At 49.9% G+C, this 25,615-nt stretch overlaps 1 protein-coding gene across 6 annotated transcripts in view; it reads left to right on the forward strand.

The window, feature by feature from the left end:
* The window catches only part of OSBPL10 (oxysterol binding protein like 10), a 439,127-nt gene extending 414,350 nt beyond the window's left edge, over positions 1-24,777 (forward strand). For 2 of the 6 annotated variants that reach the window (XM_028478813.2, XM_055079565.1), the window contains 5 exons: positions 5,146-5,623; positions 14,679-14,865; positions 17,758-17,940; positions 21,347-21,500; positions 23,482-24,775. In XM_028478813.2, the coding sequence (XP_028334614.1) occupies positions 5,146-5,623; positions 14,679-14,865; positions 17,758-17,940; positions 21,347-21,500; positions 23,482-23,526 (1,047 nt within the window). In that variant the 3' untranslated portion in view covers positions 23,527-24,775. Of the gene's footprint in view, positions 1-5,145; positions 5,624-14,678; positions 14,866-17,757; positions 17,941-21,346; positions 21,501-23,481 lie in introns of all 6 variants that reach the window. The other 4 variants (XM_024116487.3, XM_028478809.2, XM_028478812.2 and 1 more) reach the window with 4 other exon arrangements.
* Positions 24,778-25,615: the final 838 nt, after the last annotated feature.

The following is a 25,615-nucleotide window of genomic DNA, read 5'->3' on the forward strand; positions in this document are numbered from 1 at the left end:
TGTTTGTTTTCTATGTCTGTGAGTCTATTTCTGTTTTGTAAGTAGGTTCACTTGTATCATTTGTTTTAATGAGTGCCTTTCCTGACGTCCCAAGCACCATGAAATGCGCGGGAAGGGAGCTGGCCCTTTAAGGAAACCGGGGGGAGCATTCCCTTCGCCTTTGGCAGGGTGAATCCTCTCCTGTTCGTTTTGTAAGGCTGGAATTTTGTGTACTTCCCCTGGTTTCCTTAAAGGATTGCACAGGTCCATCTCGGGTGGTCCTGGCCTCCCTTCCTTGCTTGTTTGCACTCGGTAGGTTTCCCGGACTGAGAACAGAGTATTATGTAGATGACTCTCAAGGTTATTAGGTTAACTGATGTTTCTTTGGAGAAGTCGCACCTACTCTGGCCTTCCTTATCGGAGGCCGGCTTTGCTTCCCTTTGTGGGGAAGGGACGGACCATTGATTTTTCGGGGGACTCTTTGACTTTCTCGATGGGTGATCAATTGTTTCCAAGTTCTAAGATCCCAACCCAAACATAAGTCATTTACTTCTAGATTGATGCAACTTTAGCCGTAATCAATTGTTCTCTCAGTCCTGAGTGCAGATCTTCTTCTTCTTCTTTTTTTTCCTTTCTCCAAAGTAGTTTATTGTCTTAATTATGTTAATGGCAGAAAAGGCAGCCCTGACTAATGGCTCAATAAATCTGCAGTAGTGATTGCAGCCATTTGGAGTCCTCACCACTTTGTGGCTCCCTGTCTGCAGTGTCCACCGCCCAAGAAACAGATGATTAAGTGACTTATTGGTAAAGGGACCAACAAGAAGTCAGGGAGATCATAGGAGAGAGAGAATCCACTTTAATGAAACGTCTTGCCCAGAGTGGTCAATGTGCTGGCTCGAAAGGACATAGGTTGGGTATTCTGCACAAACACCAGCAAGAGGTGAAAAGGGGAGATGGTCACCCCACTCCTGCCCATTCTCCTCCATCTCTCTGGGAATTCTACTTTTCCCAGCATGGACAACGCCACGGCATCATTGTCAAGTGCAGAATACACGCCTCGAGGGTTGAACCTTGTTGTTGGCTGTGAGACCACATTCCCTGTGTCTTTCATTTCAGGAGGGTTGTCTTTGACAATTAGTAAGTTCTCAGGTATTGCATCCCTAATAGAGCCTTTTTTTTTTTTCCTCTTTCTTCCAACTCTTTATTTAGCACATTTTCCAATCTACAGTAGAGTTGCAAGAATAGAACAATGGACTTCCACATATATGCTTCACCTTTATCGGCCAATTGTTAACATTATGCCACTTTGTATTTTTCTTTCTTCTTTCCCCTCTCCCACTCTCTCCCTGATTCTTCTCTGTGTCCGCCACACAACAGGTACACATGCACATGTATGTATGTGGTGTTTTTGGGCCTCTCACTGTTGTGGCCTCTCCCGTTGTGGAGCACAGGCTCCGGACGCGCAGGCTCAGCAGCCATGGCTCACGGGCCCAGCTGCTCCGCGGCATGTGGGATCTTCCCGGACCGGGGCACGAACCCGTGTCCCCTGCATCGGCAGGCGGACTCTCAACCACTGCACCACCAGGGAAACCATATGTGTTTATTTTTTGATGAGCCATTTCAGAGTAGGTTGTAGACATGACACTTCTCCCTGACATCCATCGGTGAGTGGACCTCAATGGGCCATCAGTGACCTAACAAGGTCATTCTCCTACATGACACATTTGTCACCCTGGGGAAATTTAACATGGCTATGATACTGTTTCTTACACGCCCGTAGTAAAATTTTCCCCCAGTTGTCCGAATAATGATCTTTATAGCATTGGTAAGAGCAAAAAGAGCCCTGCAGATGCTACGATGGGGGTGTGTGATGGGTACAGTGAAGGAGTGGGTGGATGCAGGAGCAGGAGCTGTCAGAAAAGACCTCATAGAGGAGTTTACCTTCTATGAGCTGAGTAGCTGTTTCTCATTTAGACAAGGGCAGGAAAAGGAAACAGGAGTGAACTTGTGTGTGTGTGTGTGTGTGTGTGTGTGTGTGTGTGTGTGTACTTGTGAGGGGAAGGCTGGGGCGGAAAGTGAGGGATACTGTGAGACTGGAGGAGGTGGGGGCCAGGCTGGACTTTGTGTCTTATAGAGATTTTAGGAAGATGACTCCAGCCGTGGTGTGGAGAAGAAATAGTGGCGGGAGTGACAGCTGGAAGGCGGATTAGGAAGCGTCAGCTGTACTTTTCCAGATGGGGGCACCATGAGTGTCCTTTCCTAGTTGCCGATGGTCTCCCTCCCGTCTGCACATTAATGACAGTCTTTGGGCTGGTGGATTGCCTTGGCATCCAGGAAGAGTAGAATGGACTAGAAGGTGGGGCTCTCGTCCCACCTTTTCCCCCTGGGCTGCCTCCTGACCCCTGCATGTTAGGGACAGGAGAGGGAGTGGCCCAGCCGTCCCGGTTCTGACGTCCAGTGACCGCTCACCTCCCTCGTCCTCTGAGGGAAGAAGATGCTCTCATTGACCCGAAGCAGAGAATCATGATGTGTCAGGTGATGGACAGAACTTGGGGGGCAGTTGGGAGCCCTGAGGTTCCCCACGCTCTCCTACACCTTCCCTGCCTTCTCCCCAGTCTGTCCCCTCACCTGTGAGACCAGGGGCTTGACCTGCAGCATCCCGAAGGGGCCTTCGGGTTCTGATGCTGAGCGATTTGGGATTCTGCCTGCCGTTCTTTTTTCTATTTGTTTTGTTTTAATCCTTCAGCGTCTGAGTTCAGAAATGCTAAGTTAGGGGAAATGCCTTAAACTCTTGCCCTTTTCCCAAGTACCCCATGAGAGCGTAAACACCCACGTAGTTCTTTCCTTTTAATTTCAGTCTCGGGTGCAGCCCTCACCAGAGGTAGGATTGTTGTCGCAGATGCCCCATCCCATGGGCTCAGGGAGGAGGAGCCCGGGTCTTGGGACCATCTTCACGTGGAGCTCCTCAGTGTAACTCTGCACCCCACCCCTGCCCTGCATCAGAGGGCCCCCTGCCTGGGAGGGAGCGCAGGAATGGAGTGTTTCAGGAAGGTCTGGAGATGCGGACCTTGGTGGCTTCTTTTCTTTTTCAATTGACTTGGTCGCATTGGCCGGGGGTGGCGGGGTTCCAAGGTTGCTGAAATCCACAGCCTCAACCTGCACAGCCTGGGTGGGGAGCGTTCCTGGGGGGAACCTTGAGTCGCTCTGTGGGGGGAAGGCATGGGAGGCACAGCCGGGCCCCCGTGAGCCTCATGAGAAGGGCAGGCCTCACAGGGCACGGGGGTGGCAGCTGAACTTGACCTGTTCCCACGCAGAGACGTAGGAGGTCATAGCAGTGGCGTCTGAAGGCAGTTCTGAGCCAGGATGCACTTTTCCCGGCCATCTCAGATCCTCAGTTTGCCAGATGCTCAAGTTTGTCAAGTTGTGGCTGAAAGAAACTTTGGAAATCTCCATTAATTTGCATAGTTGTGTTTTAAATAATGTTTCTTCTTCTAGTTTATTATAAAAGTAAAGCAGAAAGATACTCAGAAGGAATGTAAAAATCACTCACTTCTGTCACCCAGAGAGACATGTTAAGTGTGGAGTGTGGCTGTGATACTTGGGTTGTGTTACATGCTCATTTTACATCTGGCTGCTTTTTGACTTAGCGAGGGTGCATTGTCCTCTGACATAGTTTTCAAGTGGGACAGAAAAGCATTAGAAGGGTTACCAACCTCACGTCCCCAGCGGGCTGGGCTTCCCCCAGTTTCCTCTGAAATCTCTGTGCTTTGCTGCTCTCATGTCCGCCTGTGTGTCGGGACACCTCACTTCCACGGTATCTCCATCTTTCCCTAGGAAGGGTCCCAGCAGGCTGAAGTGGGGGCCAGGTCACAGATCTGTGTGTGGTATTATTGGTTAGCAATGCTTTCGTGGGAGTGGGGGCCTATGATGTGACAGAAGGACAGACTTGGCCATGTAGGGAGGAGTGTAAACCAGCTGCGTGACCTTGGTCAACCCCTTCCCTCACCCGGACGGTTCAAGGGGGAGCCAGCGGGTCAGGGCTGGGCTTCCAGCTTCAGAACCCCGTGACTCCCACCACGAGGGGCAGAGTGAGATGCTCGAGGTCAACGCAAGCTTGTCTTGCAGCCAAGGGGTGGAACGGTAATACCCCATAACTACGTCATCAGATCACTGAGGGGGTGATAGCATGTCAGGGATGGTGAGGGCTTCCCAGCTTCCCAGAAAGTCCATCATTTGCTTTAAGTGACCTAATCCTTGGGTTCTAGGCACTTGGGTTGTATGGTGCCTGAGGGACCACTTGGATCCACTTTGGACCAACGAGGAGTCCCTTAGTGCCTGACAGAGCATCCAAGTTTCTATCTGTCTTCGGTAATGGGGCCAATGACACACCGAGGGGATGGCCCCTGTGCCAGTCCATTTACCGGAAGCTTCAGTATTAAGTGCCAGCCTACTTCTTTGTAACTTCTGCTCATTTCTTCTGGCCCAGCCTAGGGGGGTAGCCTCTACCCATGACCCCTCTTCTCCGTGGCAGCCACTGTGGACACTGCCCGCTAGCTGGCCTTGCCTCCGGAGACATTTGTTGGGCCCTTTCCACATTCCTTCCCTGCCTGATCCTGTGAGGGTTTATACGCTGCTCTTCCTACAGAGATCTCCAAGCAGATGTTCTTAGTGGTGGGTCCTGCTCTACCTGGGCCCCCCTTTGATGCAGCACCAACGAGCCCCAGTATCCGTGTTTGTGGGAACACACTGAGCACCCCCCTTGGTTGTGCCTGATGGCAGGAAGAATACGAGAAAGCCCTTTGGAGCTATTTTCTTTACATCTCTAAATGATGGGGTGTGAAAGAGGGCTGCATGTTAGCTGGGCACTGGCCATGGAGGGAGGGACAGAGGCTGTTGTTTCAGCCCAGGTGAGCAGAGAGGAAAATGGTTCAGAGCAGTCTAATCCATGAAGCTGGGTTGGCGTTGATGCCACCGCCGCAGCCACTTCCAATTCCTCGGATGTTCTTTCCTCTGATTTGTCACGTGTGCGCAAATCAGAGGAGCTGGTCCCTGGTACCCGCTCTTAGGACCTTGCTTGACGGGGGGTTGCAGCCTTGCTTTCTCCCTTTCCAGCTTTCTCCTGCACCCATAGGGCTTGCTGCCTGACTTTGTCTTCTCTGGCCACAGGTGGTGCTTCCCACGTTCATTCTCGAGAAGCGGTCCTTGCTGGAGATGTACGCAGACTTCCTGGCACACCCAGACCTGCTGCTGGCTGTCACCGCAGGGGCCACGCCACAGGACAGGGTCATCGGCTTCGTGGAGTATTACCTCACCGCCTTCCACGAGGGCCGCAAGGGCACCCTGGCCAAGAAACCCTACAACCCCATCATCGGCGAGACGTTCCACTGCTCCTGGGAGGTTCCCAAGGACAGGGTCAAGCCCAGGAGGACTGCTGCCCCTGATCCCTCTGGCCACGAACACCCGATGGCCGACGACCCTTCCAAGAACTACAAAATGCGGTTCGTGGCTGAGCAGGTGTCCCACCACCCGCCCATCTCCTGCTTCTACTGTGAGTGCAAAGAGAAGAGGCTGTGCATCAACACTCACGTATGGACCAAAAGCAAGTTCATGGGCATGTCCGTGGGGGTCTCAATGATCGGGGAAGGTAAGCCACATCGCTGGGTGGAGCTGGGCTCTGACCAAGGGACATTCGTGTACCTGATGGACACTTGAGGATTTGCGTGTGGAGGCCTTTGTTTTTATTTCGTTACGGAATTGGGAGTAAGTGGGCGGGTTGGAAATATGGATGGGTTTTGCTCTTTGGGAGCCAGGGTCTGGTCGTTTCCCAAAGCGGCCGAGGTGATGGGGTAGGATGCAGCTGTCTGCCTCTTAGGCTGCCCACCTGGATCTTCACCTGCTACTCGTGTGTGAGCCGCCTTACAGATCCTTTTCTTTCCGGCTCTGTATGAATATTAGAGTTGGCTTCAAATCTATGAGAACACATTTTTCTTCAATCTCACCAGCTTCTGGCTCACAGACGATGAAGATCGTAGTGCTGCCTGTTCAAAATCTGCTCATAAATAATTCCCAAGGCAAATCTCTGGACGCTGGGCCTGCAGTTCTGAAGGGAAAACACAGTATAATCAGACCACTCGTGGATCACACGTTTCTCTATGAGCAAATAGCTGTGCATGAAGGTTATTCATTGTTTGAGGGAAACTGTAATCATCCTTGTCAAATTCAGGAACCTGTGTTAGTGGTTCTTCAACTTCTTTTGAGTCGTAAATCCCCGTGAGATTCTGGCTGTATGTAGACTTTCAGGAAAAAGAAAAATCCAGCACAGAATTTGGCATTCAGTTTCAGGGCATACACGGCTGCTTGGAAGCCCTTTCCAAACCCCAGGAGATGAGAACACCTTTCATTGGCTTTGCACGCTCTTATTGAGCGCCTACTGGTTGCCAGCCATTGTCTTGGGAGCCATGGGTACTTGAATGAGCAAAACAGACAGAAGAATCTCTGTTCCCACAGAGCTCTCTCTTTTCTGCTGGGGAAATACAATTGTGTAGTGCTTTGGAAGGTGTTAAGTTCTATGGAGAAAAATTAAGGGAAGGGACCTGGGAATAAAATAAAGGATCTAGGAATGGTGGGGAGCAAAGACCCAGGGGGGGATGAAGGACCTAAGAAGGTGAGGAAGGACAGGCTTTGTCGATTACCCGGGGAGTGTGTCTTGGTGGAGAGAACAAGGCCAGAGGCAGAGGGGCCAGAGGCAGGGGCATCCCTGCATGCTGGTCTGAGACAGGAAGCCTGTGTGGCTGGAGCCAGTAGAAGGGAGGTGGAGGGAGAAGATGCCATCGGAGAGGTGACTGAGTCCAGGTCACGTGGGGCCTCGGGGGGCCACTGGCAGGGATGTTGGCCGTCCCACTAAGTGAGCTGCCAAGTCTTTGCGGGCTTTGAGCAGAAGAGTATCAGGACCTGACTTACAGTTTAGCAAGATTGTTCCAGCTGCTTGTTGAAACTAGACCATAAGAGGGGGAAGGCGACGGAAGGAGACCAGTTAGGAGATTTTGATAATAATCCAGGCAAAAGGAGATGGTGGCTTGAACCTGGGCAGGAATGGTGCGGAGGTAACACAGGGTGGGAATCTGGAGGAATTCTGAAGTGGAGAGATCAGATGTGGGGTATGAGTGAAAGGTGATGCCAAGGCCTTTTTTTTTTTTTTTAAAGATATTACATAATCGTTGACGCTATTCCCTACATTGTGCACTGCATACCCATGACTCATTTATTTTGCAACTGGAAGTATGTACCTCTTAACCTCCCTCATCTATTTCTCTTCTCCCCTCTGGCAACCACCTGTTTATTCTGTGAATCTGTGACTCTGTTTCTGTTCTGTTCTGTTTGTTCATTCGTTTTAGATTCCACCTATAAGTGAAATCGTACAGCATTTATCTTTCTCCGACTTATTTCACTTAGCATAATACCTTCTAGGTCCATCCCTGTTGTCACAAATGGCAGAATTTCATTCATTTTTATGATTGAATAATATTTCATGGTATATTTATACCACAATTTCTTTATCCATTTATCTGTTGATGGGCACTTAGATGGTTTCCATATCTTGGTTATTATAAATAAGGCTGCTGTGAACATAGGGGTGCATATATCTCTTTTAATTAGCGTTTTCATTTTCTATGAATAAACACCCAGAAGTGGAATTGCTGGATTGTATGGTGGTTCTATGTTTAGTTTTTTGGGAACCTCCATACTGTTTTCCATAGTGGCTGCAACAATTTACATCCTACCAAGAGCGTAGGAGGGTTCCCTTTTCTCCACATCCTCGCCACCATTTGTTATCTGTGATCTTTTTGATGGTGGCCATTCTGACAGGCGTGAGGTGATACATCATTGTGGTTTGGATTTGTATTTCCCCGATGATTCGTGGCGTTGAGCGTCTTTTCATGTGCCTCTTGGCCATCTGTATGTCTGCTTTGGAAAAATGTCTATTCAGGTCCTCTGCCTATTTTTCAGTCGGACCGTCTGGGTTTTTTTTGATGTTGAGTTGTATGAGTTCTTTGTAATATTTTGGCTATTAACTCCTCATCGGACACATCTGGATTGGATGTGAGGTATGAGAGAAAGGTGACGCCAGCCTTTTGACCCGAGCAACTAGAAAGATGGAATAGCCATTAACTAAGGTGGGGAAGATTGAAGAGGGGGTTAGTTTGGAGAGAGAGCACAGGAGCCCAGTTAGGTTGTGTTGGGATTTAGACATTTGAGAGGGGGGCTTGAGCAAACAATGTCTCTACAGGCCAGAGTTCTGGAGGAGGTGCCGGCTGAGGTTAAAGCTTGTCATGTAAAGCCCGGAGACTTGTATGTGTTGCGTGAAGGGTCGGCCTCTGATGTTCAGGATCTCGGCTGCCCTGTTCCTTCCAGGCAGCCGGTAGGGGTTGCAGCCTTCATTCACTCTGCACAGCCCTGGACAAACTCTTAAGGCTGTGCGTGTGGGGGACACCACGTAACACCCTCTGCTGAGACCCTCGGCCGTAGCATCCCTGGAGCAGAGCTGGGATTTGCTGTCCTCACTTCTTCTCTCTGCTTGAAAATTCTACTTAGAACTTCTCAGTGAAGAAAGCAGAAGGAAGATTCTGGAGAGAGACTGTGGAAGGCCCCTTCCTGGCCACCCCCCCCCACCCCCATGTATTCCTGCTGTCGACGGGCCTGGAGAGGGTCAGGGGACCGTCTCTCATTCTTGTGAGGCTTCAAGTTTGTCTCAGTCCTTTCAGTAGCTACGTCTCCCTTTCTTTCATATTAATTAAATGTGAGCTCTGTAACACACCATTTTTCTGATTTTTCACACAAAATGCTTCTCAGAATCCCCAGACTTCAAAGCCAAAGGTTCTGGTTTCTGTCCTCAGGACTCCTTTGGGGGATGGGTTATGGGGAGGGTGGGTGGGGGAGGTGGCATGTTTTTCTTTCCTCACTCCATTCCCTGCACTGATCCAGCACCTTCCATGGATTTGTTGATAGGGCATGAAGTGACATTTTTTTCCCCCACATTTCATTTTTTCTTTTCTTTTCTTTTCTTTTTTTTTTTTTTTTGTTTAAACTTTTGGCTGCCGTGCAGCTTGTAGGATCTTAGTTTCCCAGCCAGAGATCAAACCCGCGCCCCCTGCATTGGAAGCGATGAGTCTTAACCACTGGACTGACAGGGAAGTCCCTCCGACCCTTCATTTTAAACATTAAATGGATCCGCTTGAAATTTTGTATGTAAATACATGGGCTTACACTTTAAATTATTACCCTAAGGCTGTGGCCTATTTGGCTATGATAAAATGCCATTATCAAGTGCTTCCTTATGCCTTGAATTCCCCGAGGTTGTAGCTCAGAGACCTCCCCCGAACCGTCCCTCAGCTCTGACACTGAAAGTCCCTAAGTGTGACACTGTTGAGCCAACCCTGAGATGACATCCATCCGTGGATGGAAGCAGAGGCGCCTCTGCTTGGTACCCACCCTCACCGCTCGGGACACAGCTTCTCTTGAAACCCCTCCCCGCCAGAACTCCAGACCAGAGCCCAGTAAATGGCACAGCCTCTGCATTGGGTCTGTGGGGACAGGCAGGGACCCGTTTGCCCATGAATGCCAGCACCGTGGGCCCTGAAGACCAGTTCCCCGGAGTTGCTTTCCGTGATTCTGTGCTTTCTTTCCAGAGTCAATGCCCTGTCGGAATATTTTGGTTCCTCAGAGTTATTTTAAATTTATCAGTTTGAAAATCTTAATGCTTGGCCTTAACGTTTATTGATAGATCAATTTGTGGGATTTAAAGCAAAAATCTCCCAGCTTGAGGACTAGCTATGTCCCGGAAAGATGGATTATTCAGGGTTTTTCAGCTTCTCTCAGCTCTTAGGCTAATTAAAGAGGAGCTTTCATTAGTGAGCCCGTTTGCAAGTCTAGTTCTAATATAGTCTTTTATTCATTATTAGGGACAGATTTTTGTATGCAATCCTGAAGAAAAGAGTCCTGGGAAGGCATAATTGCCTGTGATTTCATGAGTGAGCACACATTTATGGATTTGCAGAAAAGAGCCTGCGAGTGTGGTCTTGCCAGTGCTTTAAACCAGCCTTGCCCTGGGGCTCACTTTTCTGATTTCTGTGGACTTGCGGGAAGTTTCATCTCGGTTTGGAAGAGGTTTTTTGAAGATGAGCGGGAGGAGGGTGCCTCCCACCTGGCTCCCCATCCCCCATGTGCATCAGCCATCAGCAGATTTTGTGATTTCTTCTTTGTTCCCAAGTGGAAGTACCACTGCTAAGAATTCACCTACCAAGAGATGGAGGTGTGATCAGGATTCCAGCGGCGTAGCAGGCTGCGTGCCCTTAGCTGAGTTTCAGTGTTGCCTTTTTTACAGCCCCGTGAGGTGCGGGTACCGTTATCCCTGCATCACAGATGAGGCAGCTGAGGGGCAGAGAACTTAAGGTCACCAGGCTGGCGAGGGACGGAGGAGTTGGAATCATCCTCTAAGATCTCATCTAGGGCTTTTAAAAAATGGTGGCATGGGCTTCCCTGGTGGCGCAGTGGTTGAGAGTCCGCCTGCCAATGCAGGGGACACGGGTTCGTGCCCTGGTCCGGGAAGATCCCACATGCCGCGGAGCGGCTGGGCCCGTGAGCCCTGGCCGCTGAGCCTGCGCGTCCGGAGCCTGTGCTCCGCAACGGGAGAGGCCACAGCAGTGAGAGGCCCGTGTACTGCAAAAAAAAAAAAAAAAAAAAAAAAAAAAAAAAAAAAAATGGTGGCGTATGCTCCAGGTAAGTATGTTCTGAAGAAAATATCAGTGGTATGATCCTACCTCACCAAGTTTATATTCGTGAATGAGACCAGGAAGACTCAGCACGTGGCGCTCATGGCTGTCGCGGGGTCCTGGTCCGCGGAGAGAGGCCACCGCAGGATGTGCAAATGGGTGGGGGTCCCCAAAGTACGGCAGGTCAAAGGCTGGAAAGGCTGACAGCAGAGGGGGACATCGTAGACATCGGGGGTGGGGCAGTGCTGTCAGGGGACATTTGGGCCCCTGGGAGGACTTCACTGCCAAGTAGTCCATCAGCATGGAAGGTGAGGATGGGGGACAGAGAGCTGCCTTCTCTGGGCCCTTGAAGGCAGGTGACAGAGGGACCGGCAGCCTCCTCCTCAGGGTCTCAGGGCCCCTCCCGCTGCCACAGGCCCTGAGGCTATGAGGATGCGGCTGGCACTCAGGGAACCGGAGGCTTGCAAGTAGAACTGGGGCGGAGGGGTGGGTGGGTAGTCTGCTGGAGCCTCTCTCTTTCCAACGTCCACTTCTGGTTCCTCTTGACTGTTGGTGTCAGACCTATACGGCATGAACTTACCACCTGCTTCGCTCTCTTCTTAGCAGCCTAATTCCAGGAAAGACACAAAGTAGGCTTGGAAACAAAAAGTATACCAGGCCTGGCCATTCTTCTTCCAGGGTCCTGAGCACAAGCTGTAAGAAGCGACACATTGGTGTCGAATCCTCCTGGCAGACACAGGTCCACCCTTGTGCATCACAGGACAGGGCCTCAGCGGTCACCTGGGGCAGCTCTGCGCCCTGAACTGTGGGGAGGGATAAGTGACAGAGGGAGGGTGTTCGGTGGCCCAAGGCTTGGCTTTGGGGAAGGTGGTGTAATTTCATTGAGAGCTCTGGCGAGTGGGGAGGTGGGGAGAAATCATTGTGTTCTGATATTCAGTGTATTTGGTGTAGTGGAGCCGTGCTGTCTGTGCATTTATGTTACATGTATTCAATTCTCTTCCTGGTTAGGGAGAGAGATTTAAATGTTGTTGTGATCTCTGCCCCCCAGTCCTGCCCACGCAATTGTGAGTGACCTGAGTCTGCTTTTTTTCAGGGGGGGGTCTTCTCTCCTGCCTGTTGCCCATGTGTGAGCATCCCGCCTCCCTGGGGGAGGTCACGACCCCCAGACGCACATGGGCCCGTCCCCTGGGGTTTCCACACCGGTCCCTGTGTCTGTGGGTCAGCAGGTGTAACTTTGCTGGACTTACCTGGGGGTGAGGTTGCGGGTTCTGGAGAAGCCTGGTTTGTTCCCAAAACTGTGGCTCATGGGCCATGCAAGGAGTTTTTAAGGGTAAATTGAGTGACTCCTGAGTACATCTTCATATTGACTTTGGAAACCCAGCATTCGTGATCCCTTTGCACCTTTAGTCCCCTCTCCTCAGACTCTCCTGGCGAGCTCCCCAGGGCTGAAAGGGACACACACACATACGCTGTCTCTCTGCTGGGCAGATTCTAGCTCTGTTGATTGATTGATTTTTTAAAATTTACTTTAATTTTATTGAAGTGTAACTGATTTACAGTGTTGTGTTCATTTCTGCTATACAACAAAGTGACTCAGTTATACGTATATGTGTGTGTGCATGTGTGTGTGTGTAGATAATACATTCTTTTCCATATTCTTTTCCATTATGGTTTATTACAGGATGTTGAATATAGTTCCCCATGCTATACAGTAAGACCTTGTTGTTTATCCATCTTATATATAATAGTTTGCATCTGCTGACCCAGACTCCCACTCCATCCCTCCCCCTGGCAACCACAAGTCTGTCCTCTATGTCTGTGAGTCTGTTTCATAGATAAGTTCATTTGTGTCATATTTTAGATTCCACACATAAGTGATATCATATGGTATTTGCCTTTCTTTGTTTGACTTACCTGTCCTCTATGTCTGTGAGTCTGTTTCATAGATAAGTTCATTTGTGTCATATTTTAGATTCCACACATAAGTGATATCATATGGTATTTGCCTTTCTTTGTTTGACTTACTTCACTTAGTATGATCATCTCTAGGTCCATCCATGTTGCTGCCAATGGCATGATTGCATTCTTTTTTAGGGCTGAGTAATCTAACTCTGGTGATTGAGATGCTTATCTAGCCTCAGAGAGAAGTACCGACCAGTCAAATTACTTAACCCCTCTGAGTTTCCGTTTCCACCTCCTCATTTAAAAATGATAATAATTAATGCTGCGTTGAGTAGTTGTGAAGCTCACAGAAGACACTCCATGTGAAGCCCCTGGAAGTGCTGGGTGGCCAGGAAGGGTCCCCCAGGGCACATGGAGCCCCCTCCTCGCTCTTTCCAGTGGAGGAACCAGGGGCCCAGGGAGGGGACATCACTAACACCTCCAGTCACAGAGTTCCGGCCGAAGGACAGAACTGACCTTCCTGAGGCTCTTGCTGCACTTGACCACTGCAGGCCCAGAGTGGACAGGAATAGAGCTGGGAGCGCTTTTCTACAGGGAGCGAAGCCCCAGTGCGGGCTGGGAGGCCGAGAAGGCCCCTCACACAGAGCAAACCTCAGCGAGCCAGGCGTGCTGGTTCCCAGGCCTCTGCCAGCCCAGGAGGTGCTGCCCTCAGCAGAGGGGGCCCTGTGGGTGCCCGACTGGACAAGCCAGAGCAGGGGCTGGGTGTCAATGCACCAGCTGTACAGCAGCCCCGGGAGATGGCACCTGTAGGGGTAGTTCACGGCAGCCTTTGAGAACTTGTTCAAAACTGTGGTTCCTTTCCCTAGAAAAAGAGACAAGCCCACGTCATTTTGCATTGTTTCAAGAGGATCAGATCTCTCCAAGACTAGTACTTGGCTCCCAGCCTGGAGAACCTCTGATCAAGGGGTGGGTGCCCCCCGGGTGGTGACAGCAGCTGTGCATTCTGCTTTGTCACTTCCTGAGAACCTTTGAGGTTGTCTCTGCTGCTCTCAGGATAAAGGCAGAACTCCTTAACAGGCTTTTTCGAAGTTTAAAGACGAGGCCTGGCCCCTGTAGACCTGGGCAGCCTCCGTACCTATACCCACCACTTCCCTTTCTTCCCTGGGGCCCTTTTCTCAGACCCCCATGCTCACCCGGCTCCTTCCCACCACAGGACCTTTGCACATGCCTCCCCCTGCTTCTACTTTCCCTCCTCTCTTCCCCAACTCAACTCTTACCCAGCTCTAGTGTCCCTTCCACCGGGAAGCCTCCCCTCCCAGCTCAGGTCCTGCTGCTGGAGGCCCCGGGCACCTCCCCCTCCCACCCCATCACAGTCACAGTTTAGTGTTTGCGAGTGCTTCATTCACGCCCCCCTTTCTCTTTGGTTCCTTGAGGGCAGAGAGCAGGTCTATCTTGCTCACCATGTGTTCTCAGCATCTCTCACGCAGTAGAGATGCAGCGAATAGATAAATGGCACGTCGGTGGCCGGCCTTTGCAGAGGTGGGAGGCGTGACGTCTGTTGCAGGAGCGTGTTCGGTTTCTCATCTTTGCGTCTTCTGGTCCCCAGTGATGCCCAGAGCTCAGCTTCTCTGCGCACCGGTGCTGAATCGAATCTCGGAGACATAGTTTTGGGTGAAGTAGAAAAGGATAGCTTTATTGCTTTGCCAGGCAAAGGGGGGACAGGGCGGGCTCCTGCCCTCGAAAACTGTGTGTCCCAATTGGGGAGGATTTGATGAGGGGTTTTATAGCAATGGTTCAAGGGTGGGGTTGCTGACAAGATTAGGGTGTGTGCAGGGTCTCAGGTGCTATTAGGTCTCCTAATCTTGATGAGCTTCTCTGGTCCCTTGGAACTCAGGGAAGGGCATGGAGGCTACAAGAAATGGAAGACAAAAAGGCCTCCGTGCCGGGAGCCCCTCAGGGTCCTCCTCGGTTTCACCAGCTGCGCTTTCCTCGTGTGCGAGCCTAACCCTTCCCTCCTGTCTTCCTCAGGTGTGCTGCGGCTCCTGGAGCATGGGGAGGAGTATGTGTTCACCCTGCCCAGTGCCTACGCCCGGTCCATCCTCACCATCCCTTGGGTGGAGCTCGGAGGAAAAGTCAGCATCACCTGCGCCAAGACCGGGTACTCAGCGACAGTGATCTTCCACACAAAGCCTTTCTACGGGGGGAAGGTCCACAGGTAGGAGGGGCCAGGGAGACCCCGTCTCTGTCTGATCACGATGCCCCAGGTTTCTTGTCTGCATCAAAAGACTGGGTTCCAGCCGTGGGATGAGTTGAAAAATCAAGATCAAGTTAATAGATCTGTTTCAGATGACATGTCTCACCGGGCAGCGTCTTGAACCGTCCGCAGTCTGGTGATGTGTTGGCGGAACATGCCCCAGAGAACAAAGGGCTTCTGGGGTCATCGTAACCTCTCGCTTCCGAGGCCCGAGGCCTGACCTGCACTGATGCAGTTGTTCTGTGAGCTCCATGCAACATCCCGAATCCTGCCTCTATGAGAGCAGGACCGTTTCTCTCCTTTTGGAAGCTGGGAAGCAGGTCCTAAGAAACAGAAGGAGAGGCCCGCTGCTTGAGGGGAGCGTCACCTCGTTTTTATGGCTCTAGTTATAAATTTCCCCCTTTGGAGCAGATCGCTGGATAATAAGCAAGCCCCCATCTTTGACCTTTTTCTTGGAAAGCTTTTCTGGATGGCGTTCACGTGGGGTGCTGGAGGGTCCCCTGGAAAGTAGGCACCTTCAGTGGCCTTTTTGGAGCCAAACATACCAGCCCCCAAGAGCTGATTATGCGCGTTTCCCCCCAGCTCCGCGGCCCCTCACGCCCCAGTGGTAGCTTGAGATCCGTTGTGGGTGGGGCAGCACAGAAACTGGCAAAAGCTGTAAACCAAGCGTTTTCCCTCCTGGCGAGCCCGTTGTTAAAGCGTTACCAGCACAGCACGGATACCCTTCCGCTGTGTGCCGCTGGGAGGATTCCCGATGCCGCCCCGGGCGCCCGGCGGTGTTCAGGCTCAGGGAGAACAGTTCCAGACCTGGGTCTGAAAACACCAAATTCATCCCGAGCTTGGCCATTAGAAAAAGAGGACCCGGGCTCTTCCACCTCCCGTTTCTGCTGTGTTACTCTGCCTGCAGCAGGCTCCTGGGGAGAGGGAGGTGGGCTCTGCCTTCACCCAGAGCTGAGACCCGGAGTCCCCGGGCCGGTGGGTGAGGCAAAGGGCTACACATCTCCACCAGGGGCCCTTGTGAAGCCAGGCTGGAGGGGTTCGACCTTGTTTAGTGATTGAAAAGTTCCCCCTAGACTCTCACACTCTTTTGGTGGTTGAAATGTACACTATTAGTTGCTATTTGAGGGAGAAGGGTATATATATATATATATATATATATATATATATAAATTTTATATATATTTAATTATATATATATTTTTTATTGGAATATAATTGCTTTACAATCTTGTGTTAGTTTCTGCTGTACAGTGAAGTGAATCAGCTATATGTATACATATATCCCCTCCCTCTTGGACCTCCCTCCCCCTTCCCCCCTCCCACCCATCTAGGCCATCGCATAGCACCTCACTGAGCTCCCTGTGTTATACGGCAGCTTCCCACTAACTATTTTACACATGTTGTAGTGTATTTATGTCAAACCTAATCTCCCAATTCACCCCACCCTCCCCTTCGCCCCCCGCATCCCGTGTCCACACATCAGTTCCCTATGTCTGCCTTTCTATTCCTGCCCTGCAAATAGATTCATCTGTACCATTTTTCTAGATTCCACATATATGCGTTAATATACGATATTTGTTCTTCTCTTTCTGACTTACTTCACTCGGTATGACAGTCTCTAAGTCCATCCACATCTCTACAAATGACCCAATTTCATTTCTTTTTTAATTTTTAAATTTTTAATTAATTAATTTATTTTTTTGCGGTACGCGGGCCTCTCACTGTTGTGGCCTCTCGCGTTGCGGAGCACAGGCTCCGGACGCGCAGGCTCAGCGGCCATGGCTCACGGGCCCAGCCGCTCCTTCCCGGACCGGGGCACGAACCCGTGTCCCCTGCATCGGCAGGCGGACTCTCAACCACTGTGCCACCAGGGAAGCCCTTCATTTCTTTTTATGGCTAATATTCCATTATATATATGTGCCACATCTTCTTTATCCATTCATCTGTCGATGGACACTTAGGTTGCTTTCATGTCCTGGCTATTGTAAATAGAGCTGCAGTGAACATTGGGGTACATGTGTCTTTTTAAATTATGGTTTTCTCAGGGTATATGCCCAGTAGTGGGATGGCTGGGTCATATGGTAGTTAGTTCTACTTTAAATGACACAATAGACCAGATGGACTTAATTGACATTTATATTTTGTTTTTACTGAGTTTTGTGATTTCCACCCCAATAATAACATCTTATAAAACCCTGGTGTTTTTATCAAAACTAAGAAATTGATGAAATTCAACTAAACAAATCACAGTATATAGTGTATACAATATAGTATAAAACATGTATAATTTTCAACCGCCTATCTAATTTATTGTCAAAAATCAATAAAACAATATTAATTGAAAAAAACTAAGAAATTGGGGGGAAAAATTAGGACTTTGGGATGGACATATACACACTACTATATATAAAATAGGTAAACAACAAGGACCTACTGTATAGCACAGGGAACTATGTTCAATATCTCGTAATAACCTATAAGGGAAAAGAATCTGAAAAAGTATATATGTGTGTGTGTGTGTGTGTGTGTAACTGAATCACTTTGCTGTATACTTGAAACTAACACAACATTGTAAATTAACTATACTTCAATTGAAAAAAAACTAAGAAATTACCATTGCTGCATTCCTATGAACTAATCTACAGACTTTATTTAGATCCTACCTGTTTTCCCACTGATGCTTTCTTTTTTCTGCTCAAGGATATTAGATCACATTTTAAGAGCTAGTCTTTGAGCAAAAGAGCAAAAAGCAACCCCATAAAAAAAATCTCTACATGTGAGGATGCCTTTTGAAGTCGGTCTCTGTTCTAATAATCTTGCAAAGCATGTTTATTCGATGCTTCATTAATTCAGGGTCACAGCAGAAGTGAAGCACAACCCGACCAACACCATTGTGTGCAAAGCCCACGGGGAGTGGAATGGGACCCTAGAGTTCACCTACAACAACGGGGAGACCAAGGTCATTGACACGACTATGCTGCCAGTGTACCCCAAGAAGATCCGACCCCTGGAGAAGCAGGGCCCCATGGAGTCCAGGTGGGGACCAGGCCACGTGCTCCTCTCCAAGCTTTGTTGTCCTCAGCACTTGACCCAAGGGGCAGAGAGGAAGCCCAATGCAAAGGGGCCAGGAATCGCATTCTAATTCCTTTGGAAACTTGAATTGTCCTCTGTGTGTCACTTAGGTGTAGATCCTTTGTTTAGTTGCTCTGCAGTCATGGGGTGGAGTGTGAAGACAGCCCGCCCAGACTTTAATGCCTGTCCTAAAAGAGTTTGTCAACTCTGTGGGTCTGTTACTTAATTGAAAAGTTAAATACAGAGAGATGCTAGTAATCAAAGAACTGTGCAGCAAAGCAATGAGATACTTTTTTTTTCTTACCAGATTAGCAGCGTAATTCAAAAAAAATTCAGTGCCTGCAAGGCTGTGATAAAATTAACACTCTATGCCCTGTGCTTCCTTTAGGAAGGTGTGCAGGTTAGCTGCATGGATCAGTAGCTTTAAATTTGTGAGTTCACCTCTTGTAGTCCATTTCTGGGAATCTCATCTAAGGGAAAATTCTTCAATTCACAAAAGGTTTTAAATATGAAATTTGGGTATTTAAAAAAAAAAGATAAACAAAAGGAAGAAAAAGAAACCATCTAACCATGCAACGACTGGAAAAGTTAAGTGAATTATGGAGAATTCACTCTATCATATGAATATCCCGCAAGCCACTTAAAGTGATGTTTATGCAGGTACAGAAGCAGAATCTTCTGGAGATATGCCATTTTAATTTTTTAATCCAGGAGGTTAGCCAGCTATGGCCCATGGGCCAGATCCCATCTCTGGCTGATTTTTGTAAAATTTTACAGGAACACAGCTGCGTCCATTTGTTTGTATCTTGTTTGTGGCTGCCCTCTGGCTACAATAGCAGTGAAACAGTTGCAACGGAGACCAAATGGCCTGCAGAGCCTAAAATGTTTACTCTCTGGCCCTTTACAGAGAATGTTTGCTGGCCCCGCTCTTATCTAAAAGCATGCTGCTCTGTAGAAAGAGGATATAGGGTTAAAGTGAAATTACAGGTGATTCTCTGAAAGGGTTTGCCATTACAAGAAGAGTTTGTAATGAAATTGGAAAGGTGCTTTTTATGTGGAAACAAAGCAGGGATACCAGTGTGTATAAATCATACGTTATCACCGAGTTTAATAGAAAGAGGGCTGCAGTGTCCTGGAAACTTGGCTTTGTGGTAGGATTAGTCCACTCATTCTTGTTGATCAGAGTGTAACCTTCTCTGTGTCCAAATGGAGGGCGTGAACCCAGCCCTTTGGGCTGTGACAGGAAGGAATCCCTCCCCTGGCCTCTGGCGACACCTCCCCAGAATCAGGAGACGTGTGGTTGCTGTCACAGCACCGCTTGTTTCTGGTATGGCTGTTGAGAAAAAAAACTATGATTCCTTTGAGCTGTTCTTCCAAGACTATTGAGTAGGTTAGCTCCTCCTCATTAAGCCTTGCTGGGAGTGGAATGGATGGAGGATGGAGTCTGGAAACAGAGAGAGGGGCATATCGCCTCTTCTCGTCTCACATACGTGGACTTTACTGGAACTTGGACCTGGGCTGTTGACAAACCCAGCGGCCCACCTTGTTCTCCAAGGCGGGAATGGCCTTGAGGTGTAGCGCCTGCCGCTCAGAGCACCTGAGCCCAGTCACCTGTGCCAGGCCTCACCTGAGGAGGCGAAGGAGGGCCCACCTAGTGGTCTCAGCCCCACAGTGGCCCGGCCCCCACCAGCCCCTGTGGAGGGGAACCCCTGCCCCATTAAGGGGAGAGTGAAGCTGCTCTTACATCGGCCCACTGCTGTCAACGTGCTCACCACGCTCAGAGCCCGGCTGGCCCGCGCAAGCATCCTGCTGGGGCTGGAGCCCTCCACGCATGCTGGCCGCACCCGGCCTAGCCACCCCCTGGCCCTTGGCCACCGGGATCTCCGCTTCTAGCAAAGGCTGCCCTGGGCTTCCTTTTTGCTTTTCTTGCCGACTTGCCCCCGCCCTCTCCGCCCTGAAGGCTTTTCTGCCTTTCCCTTTGTCCTGACGTTCAGAGCCTTCCGAAGCGGAGCCCCTCCACAGGGCTCTTGGTTGGACCCTGTGGGTGTCTGGGCAGAGCCCTTGACCTGTGGGCCGGTTCTTGGCTCACCACCCCATCTGCAGTCCCTGGGGCTCTCTACCCTCTAAATTTGGGGCCACTATTTTATGACGGGCCTTATCAGGGGAGGTCCTGCCCTGAGAGCACCCCAACCCTGGATGTCCGGGCACCCAGTCCTTCCGTCAGCGCCAGGTGTGTGTTGAGGGTTCAGGTGGTGGAAAAGACTGATTTGACCTGGCACCCAGTCCTCCCTGTCTCCTTCCCCACCTTCCTTTCCTGTTTTAGGCCATGTTTTCCCCTCTTAAGTCAGCTATCAGGGCGTGGTAGAAAGAGCAAGGGCTGTGAGGCTGGTAGGACCTGGCTTTCTGCCACCTTCCAGAGGTTTCTCCTCTGTAAGTTAGGAGCCAGGGTGCCACTGTACCCTCTGCATGGTGGGGTGCTGGGCGGTGGTGGGCAGGCTGGCCTTGCAGCCAGAGCCCGGGCGCCATCGGTTCCTGGGCTCGGGTCCCCCAGGAAGGCTGCTGTCCTGGATGCACTGGCCACTCCCCTGCGGGCTCCTGGCCCAGGATCTAACGGGGAAAGTCTGCTTGGCCCCAGCTGCAGAGACATCATGTCCCCAAAGCCGGGGGTGGGGGTAGGGGTGCTGGTGCTTGCTGCGGAATCCCGACTGGTCCTGATGTGCCGAAGTGAGGAAGTGTCCCCCTTCACCTCAGTGCTGGTCCTCCCCCTCCAGCACAGAGTGGGACTGGAGGGGGCACCCCGGCTTCCTGACGAGGGAGGCTGCCGCCTTCTCCAGTGAACGAAGGAGTGAGTGAATGAATGAATGAATGAATGAATGTGTCCAACTTTGCCTGTAGACACGGGGAGGTGACGGATCCCCCAGTGTCTGTAACTCCTAATACGGGGCTCCCGGTGGGAAAGCAGCCACTGTTCACATCCATCAGCTTGCTGACCTCGGGCAGGTCCCTTCACTTTATATGGATCTGTTTTTCTCTCCCTTTACGATGGGGTGATAGTATCGCGTCTGTATCCCTGGGGTGTTGTGATGATGAGATGAGTTAATCCATATGTAAAGTGTTTAGGAATGTGGTGAACGCCCCGTGGCAGGGTCTGCTGTAGATTTATTTTGTCTGTAGGAGCAGTTTGATTGCTCCAGCCTTCCCTCGATCCGTCTAGACGCTCAGAGCCCGGGAGGGGAGAGCGGATTCAGATCTGGGTGCAGGTGGAGCTCTGGGCCTGTGTGCAGTGAGCTGCTCGCCCCCTCCTGCCCCGCAGCTTCAGGCTGCTGGCTCTGCCTGACTGTTTCCTGTCCCCAATGACCCCCGCCCCCAGGAACCTCTGGCGGGAGGTGACCCGATGCTTGCGGCTGGGGGACATCGACGCCGCCACCGAGCAAAAGCGGCGGCTGGAGGAGAAGCAGCGCGCGGAGGAACGGAAGCGGGAAAACCTCCGCGCGCCCTGGCGGCCCAAGTACTTCATCCAGGAGGTGAGACCCTACCGGGCATCCTGGGCGGGGAGGACGGCTGTCCCCTCTCGTGGCCGCCGGATGGGCAGGGAGGGCCCGGGAGGTCTGGGCATGGTGGCCGCGGCTCCAGCGGCGCCAGGCGGTCCCGTGGGCGCCTGCTGCTGCCCAGGCTCCCCCATCAGGAGGCACACCCACCTGCGGGGAGGCCCCGGAGTGGGGCTGCGGCTCTGGAGGCGTCCTGCTTCACAAAGACCACAGCCCTGCTCCTCTGCCTGCAGCGGCAAATCAGTCGGGAAGCCCCTCCCAGCCCAGCTCCACACCTGTGTGGGTGGGACCCTTCTCCATGACAGCACCCTTTCAGAGCTTTGCCTCCCAGGGACCCAATGGGGGATGGACGCGCCGGGGAGGCCCGCGGGGGCCCATGTCCCCACGCTGCTGCTGGAAGTGGTGTTGGAAGGGGACTCCCCCCCACGTCCCTCACCCCCCGACTGCCCACCCGCTGGGCAAGGCGCCCTGTGCCCGGTTGTTTGTGGCACAGCCGGGCAGCATTCTGAGAACAAAATTGGAAATGAAAAAGGTGTAGGAGCCACAATTTTTAAGGCAGGCTGGTCAGGAGCCTGGCAGCATCAATGAGAGAAACAGGCTGGTGAGGGCGGGGCAGACCCAGGGTCCATATCTAAAGGGTGGATGCCACTGACCTCCAGGCCATCACAGGCTGATGGCCCAGTTCTTCAAGAGAAGCCAGAAATCAGAATTTTTATGAGATCTGATATTCACCTGGTGTCAAGGAATTTTTAAAAATTTAAACACTAAGGGCCAATTGAAATCTGTCTGGGCTTTCCTTGCCTAGGCACTGCTGGTGTCTGAATTCTGCTCCTTGGAAGGATGGCTCTGTGGAGCTGGAGGTCTGCGGGGAGAGTTCGTGACCTTGAGGTGGGCTTCTGGTCTGGAGCAGGAAGCAGCCACGTGTCTCCTACAGGCGGGAACTAGGGCCGTGGGCTGAGCACAGATGTCAAGGTCAGATGCTGGTTCAGACAGGAAGCCTGCTTGGGGAGACTCTGAGTGTATCCCTGTCTGGAGGCCTTGCCCAGGGGAGGTGACTCTGTATTAGTCAGGGTTCTCCAGAGAAGCAACACAGAACCAACAGAAGATAGAAATTTAAATAGATTTATTATGAGACTGTGGAGGCTGAAAAGCCATGGGATCTGTGGTTTGCAAGGTGGAACCGCAAGAAAGCCAGTGGTATGATTAAAAAGTAAAATGACAACAACCAAAAAACATCGTTTTCCTCCCATAGGGTGTAAGAAAAGGCAGTCTGTGTATAACAGGAGGCTTAAGGATATTTCAAGAATACAAATCATCCCAGCACCAGCATGATTACCATTCAGTACATCCCTCTAGTCTAGCACGGGATTGCATACCATTTTGATTCTTGCCTTTTTCTCGCTGGTATTTGACTGGTGTCCTCTCCTGTGTGTGCTGATGTCTCTTGCCTGCTGCCTTGCGTGTGCCCTTTGTTGGGCATTCCCCTCCAGGCTGGTGGGTGGTAAAAATCACTGGTTTGGGCAGATTCCTCCTATTCAGGCCCTTGTCTTTTCTCTTCTCTGTCCGTTTGTCCAACTACCCTCCTTTTTGTCCTGTCCCCCTGTTTCAAAGGCCTTTTTTTTTTTGGGCCAACGAATCTTCCTTGATGTAAACCAACAAAGCCCTCCCCCTCGTTACTTTGGTCATTTTGTGGGGTTTCCTCCCAAAATGCCAGATACGAAGATCCCATGGGCTCTAAAAAGCAGCCAGGCTGAGGTGGGGTGGTGAGACCACCAGCATGGCTTGGCTGTGAGACATCAGGAGAGGCCGGCACACAGGTTCGTGGTCCTGAACAGACAGATGGTAACCAGCACTGCATGGTACTGTGTGGTACCAGTGCAGCAGGGGATACCCTTGCTTCTCCCCTTGCCTCGCCGACAGGTCTCCATGTAATGATGTGTCCTCCTCTCTCTTGCAGGGTGACGGCTGGGTATACTTCAATCCGCTTTGGAAGGCACACTAATGGGTGGAGATGCAGAGCTTTCAGAAATGGTCCTGTTTTTGTAGGAATTAAAGTGGTACAGTATCAAGGTTCTTCTGGTATTCCCTGAGACCTCTTGATAGTGTTCAAGACATGGTACCTGAGAGAGAAATTATGTACTGTGAAAAATGCACCCCCAGACTCTACTATGGGATTGAATTTATTCAAGAGCCATTTGGGGCATGCGTGTGCACACACGTCTGTGTGCAAGCTCTTGGCACACTGTATGTTCACACGCATGTGCTATGTCTGCTGGATATTATCACACATGTAAATAGTGCACTTACCAATATTGAAGTGGGTAATTATGAGCTCCTTTTTATCAATGAGGTTTGAAGTTTTCTACTTTTCACTTTGCCAAATACTTTTGCACTCACAAAGTATTCTCCAATTGACAACTCCTGTCCAAAGGTGAACTGGCGTGGCCCTACTGCTGTCCCTCTGGTAGAAGGTGGCTGTCATTTCAGAATTATCGGGGCGCTTCCCACTCCCCTCCCAAGTCAACATTTGTTTGTCCATATGCAAGACAGATCAACTGCCATTTCCTGCTGGATGGGGAGCGGGCAGAAAGCTGTTAAAGGTTTATGCCGGAGCCTTCCAGGATGGAGCACCCCTGGGAGAGCCTACAGCCAGGCCTACCTTAGAATGTTCCTCCCATCTCCTTGCCCCAGAAGCTTTCTGATAATTTCTCATGCTCAAAGCTCTAGTCATACAATTTTCAGAAGCTGCTTCTTTCATGGTAGAAAACAAGTCATATGGAGACTGCACTACTTTTATCTTGAAAAAAAGGGCTTTAGAAATGAAATACACGCATGCATATACAAACATGCACCACCACAGCCTCAATCTTATATTTCGTTTGGGGAAAGAGAAAAGAATATCCTGTGGATTTTTTTTAAAGTGCACCTCTTGTTTGACCCGAATTCTGCAAGGAAACCACTGTGATTAAAACATCCATAAAGCCTGCGTAAGTGTTTCATGGTTTCAGTTCATTTTCAGTCTTCAGCCTTTACAAATGAGGTCAAGACATGACCAGAATATAAAGCAAAGAGAAAATGAAGTATTTGATCTTTGCTCAATGCTTAATTTATTTTTTACTGTGCCACTCTAATGAGAATATTTATACAATCCAGTAGCATGAATGCTTCTCTGTAGTAATACTAATTTTGTGCCTTTTGTCTGCTTTCTTAAGACCAATTGTTCACACTTTGTAGATATTAGACAAATATATTTCGATTAAATACTATACTTATCCGTGTGTATTTTATTTTTAGGGATTCCAAAGTTCTGTTGGAATTGGTGGCTCTGAATGAACTCAAATTTTATTGATTAGTGTTAATTTGATGTGAACAGCAACCATATTTTCATCAAAACATCATGTATGGATATTTTGTGACAAGGTCATAAGGTCACATCTAGTGAATAGTCTTGTTTTGAGAGAAGTGACTTACCAGGCAAAACCATAATGTAGGCTTGTTCCAGTCCATTGTCTTACAACATCTGGGAGAGTAAAGTGTTTGGAACCATTTTATTTCTGAGAGGGAAAGTGGAGTAGATGCTATTTTGAGAAGAAAATCCTCAGTGAGAAGACCGAAAAGTAATCACTGTGGTGTTTTTAGATTTTCCAGTCTTATACCAGAGTATAAACCATCTGGGTAGTAAAAAATGGAGAAGGGTCACTTTTTTTTTTTGAGGGGGGGGTTCATTTTGCCTTTTTAAAAATTGTGAAATATATAAAAAAGATGTAAAAAAGATGTACATGAAACATAATACTCTTCCAAGAATAATTATAAACACCCATGTACCCACTGCTTAGGGAAAGAAACCTGTTTGTTCATACCTTAAAAGCCACCTTTGTGCCCCGACAAAATTGTGCCCCTACAAAATTCCGCTCCTGGACCCCAGAGGTAATGCTGTCTTGACTCCTGGAGTAATCATCCTCTTGGCTTTTTTTAAAAAAAATGTTTGAATTTTATTTTATTTTTTTACACAGCAGGTTCTTATTAGTTATCCATTTTATACATATTAGTGTATATATGTCAATCCCAATCTCCCAATTCACCACACACAC

The sequence above is a fragment of the Physeter macrocephalus genome, chromosome 18, assembly GCF_002837175.3.
Source record: "Physeter macrocephalus isolate SW-GA chromosome 18, ASM283717v5, whole genome shotgun sequence".
Lineage (NCBI taxonomy): Eukaryota > Metazoa > Chordata > Mammalia > Artiodactyla > Physeteridae > Physeter > Physeter macrocephalus.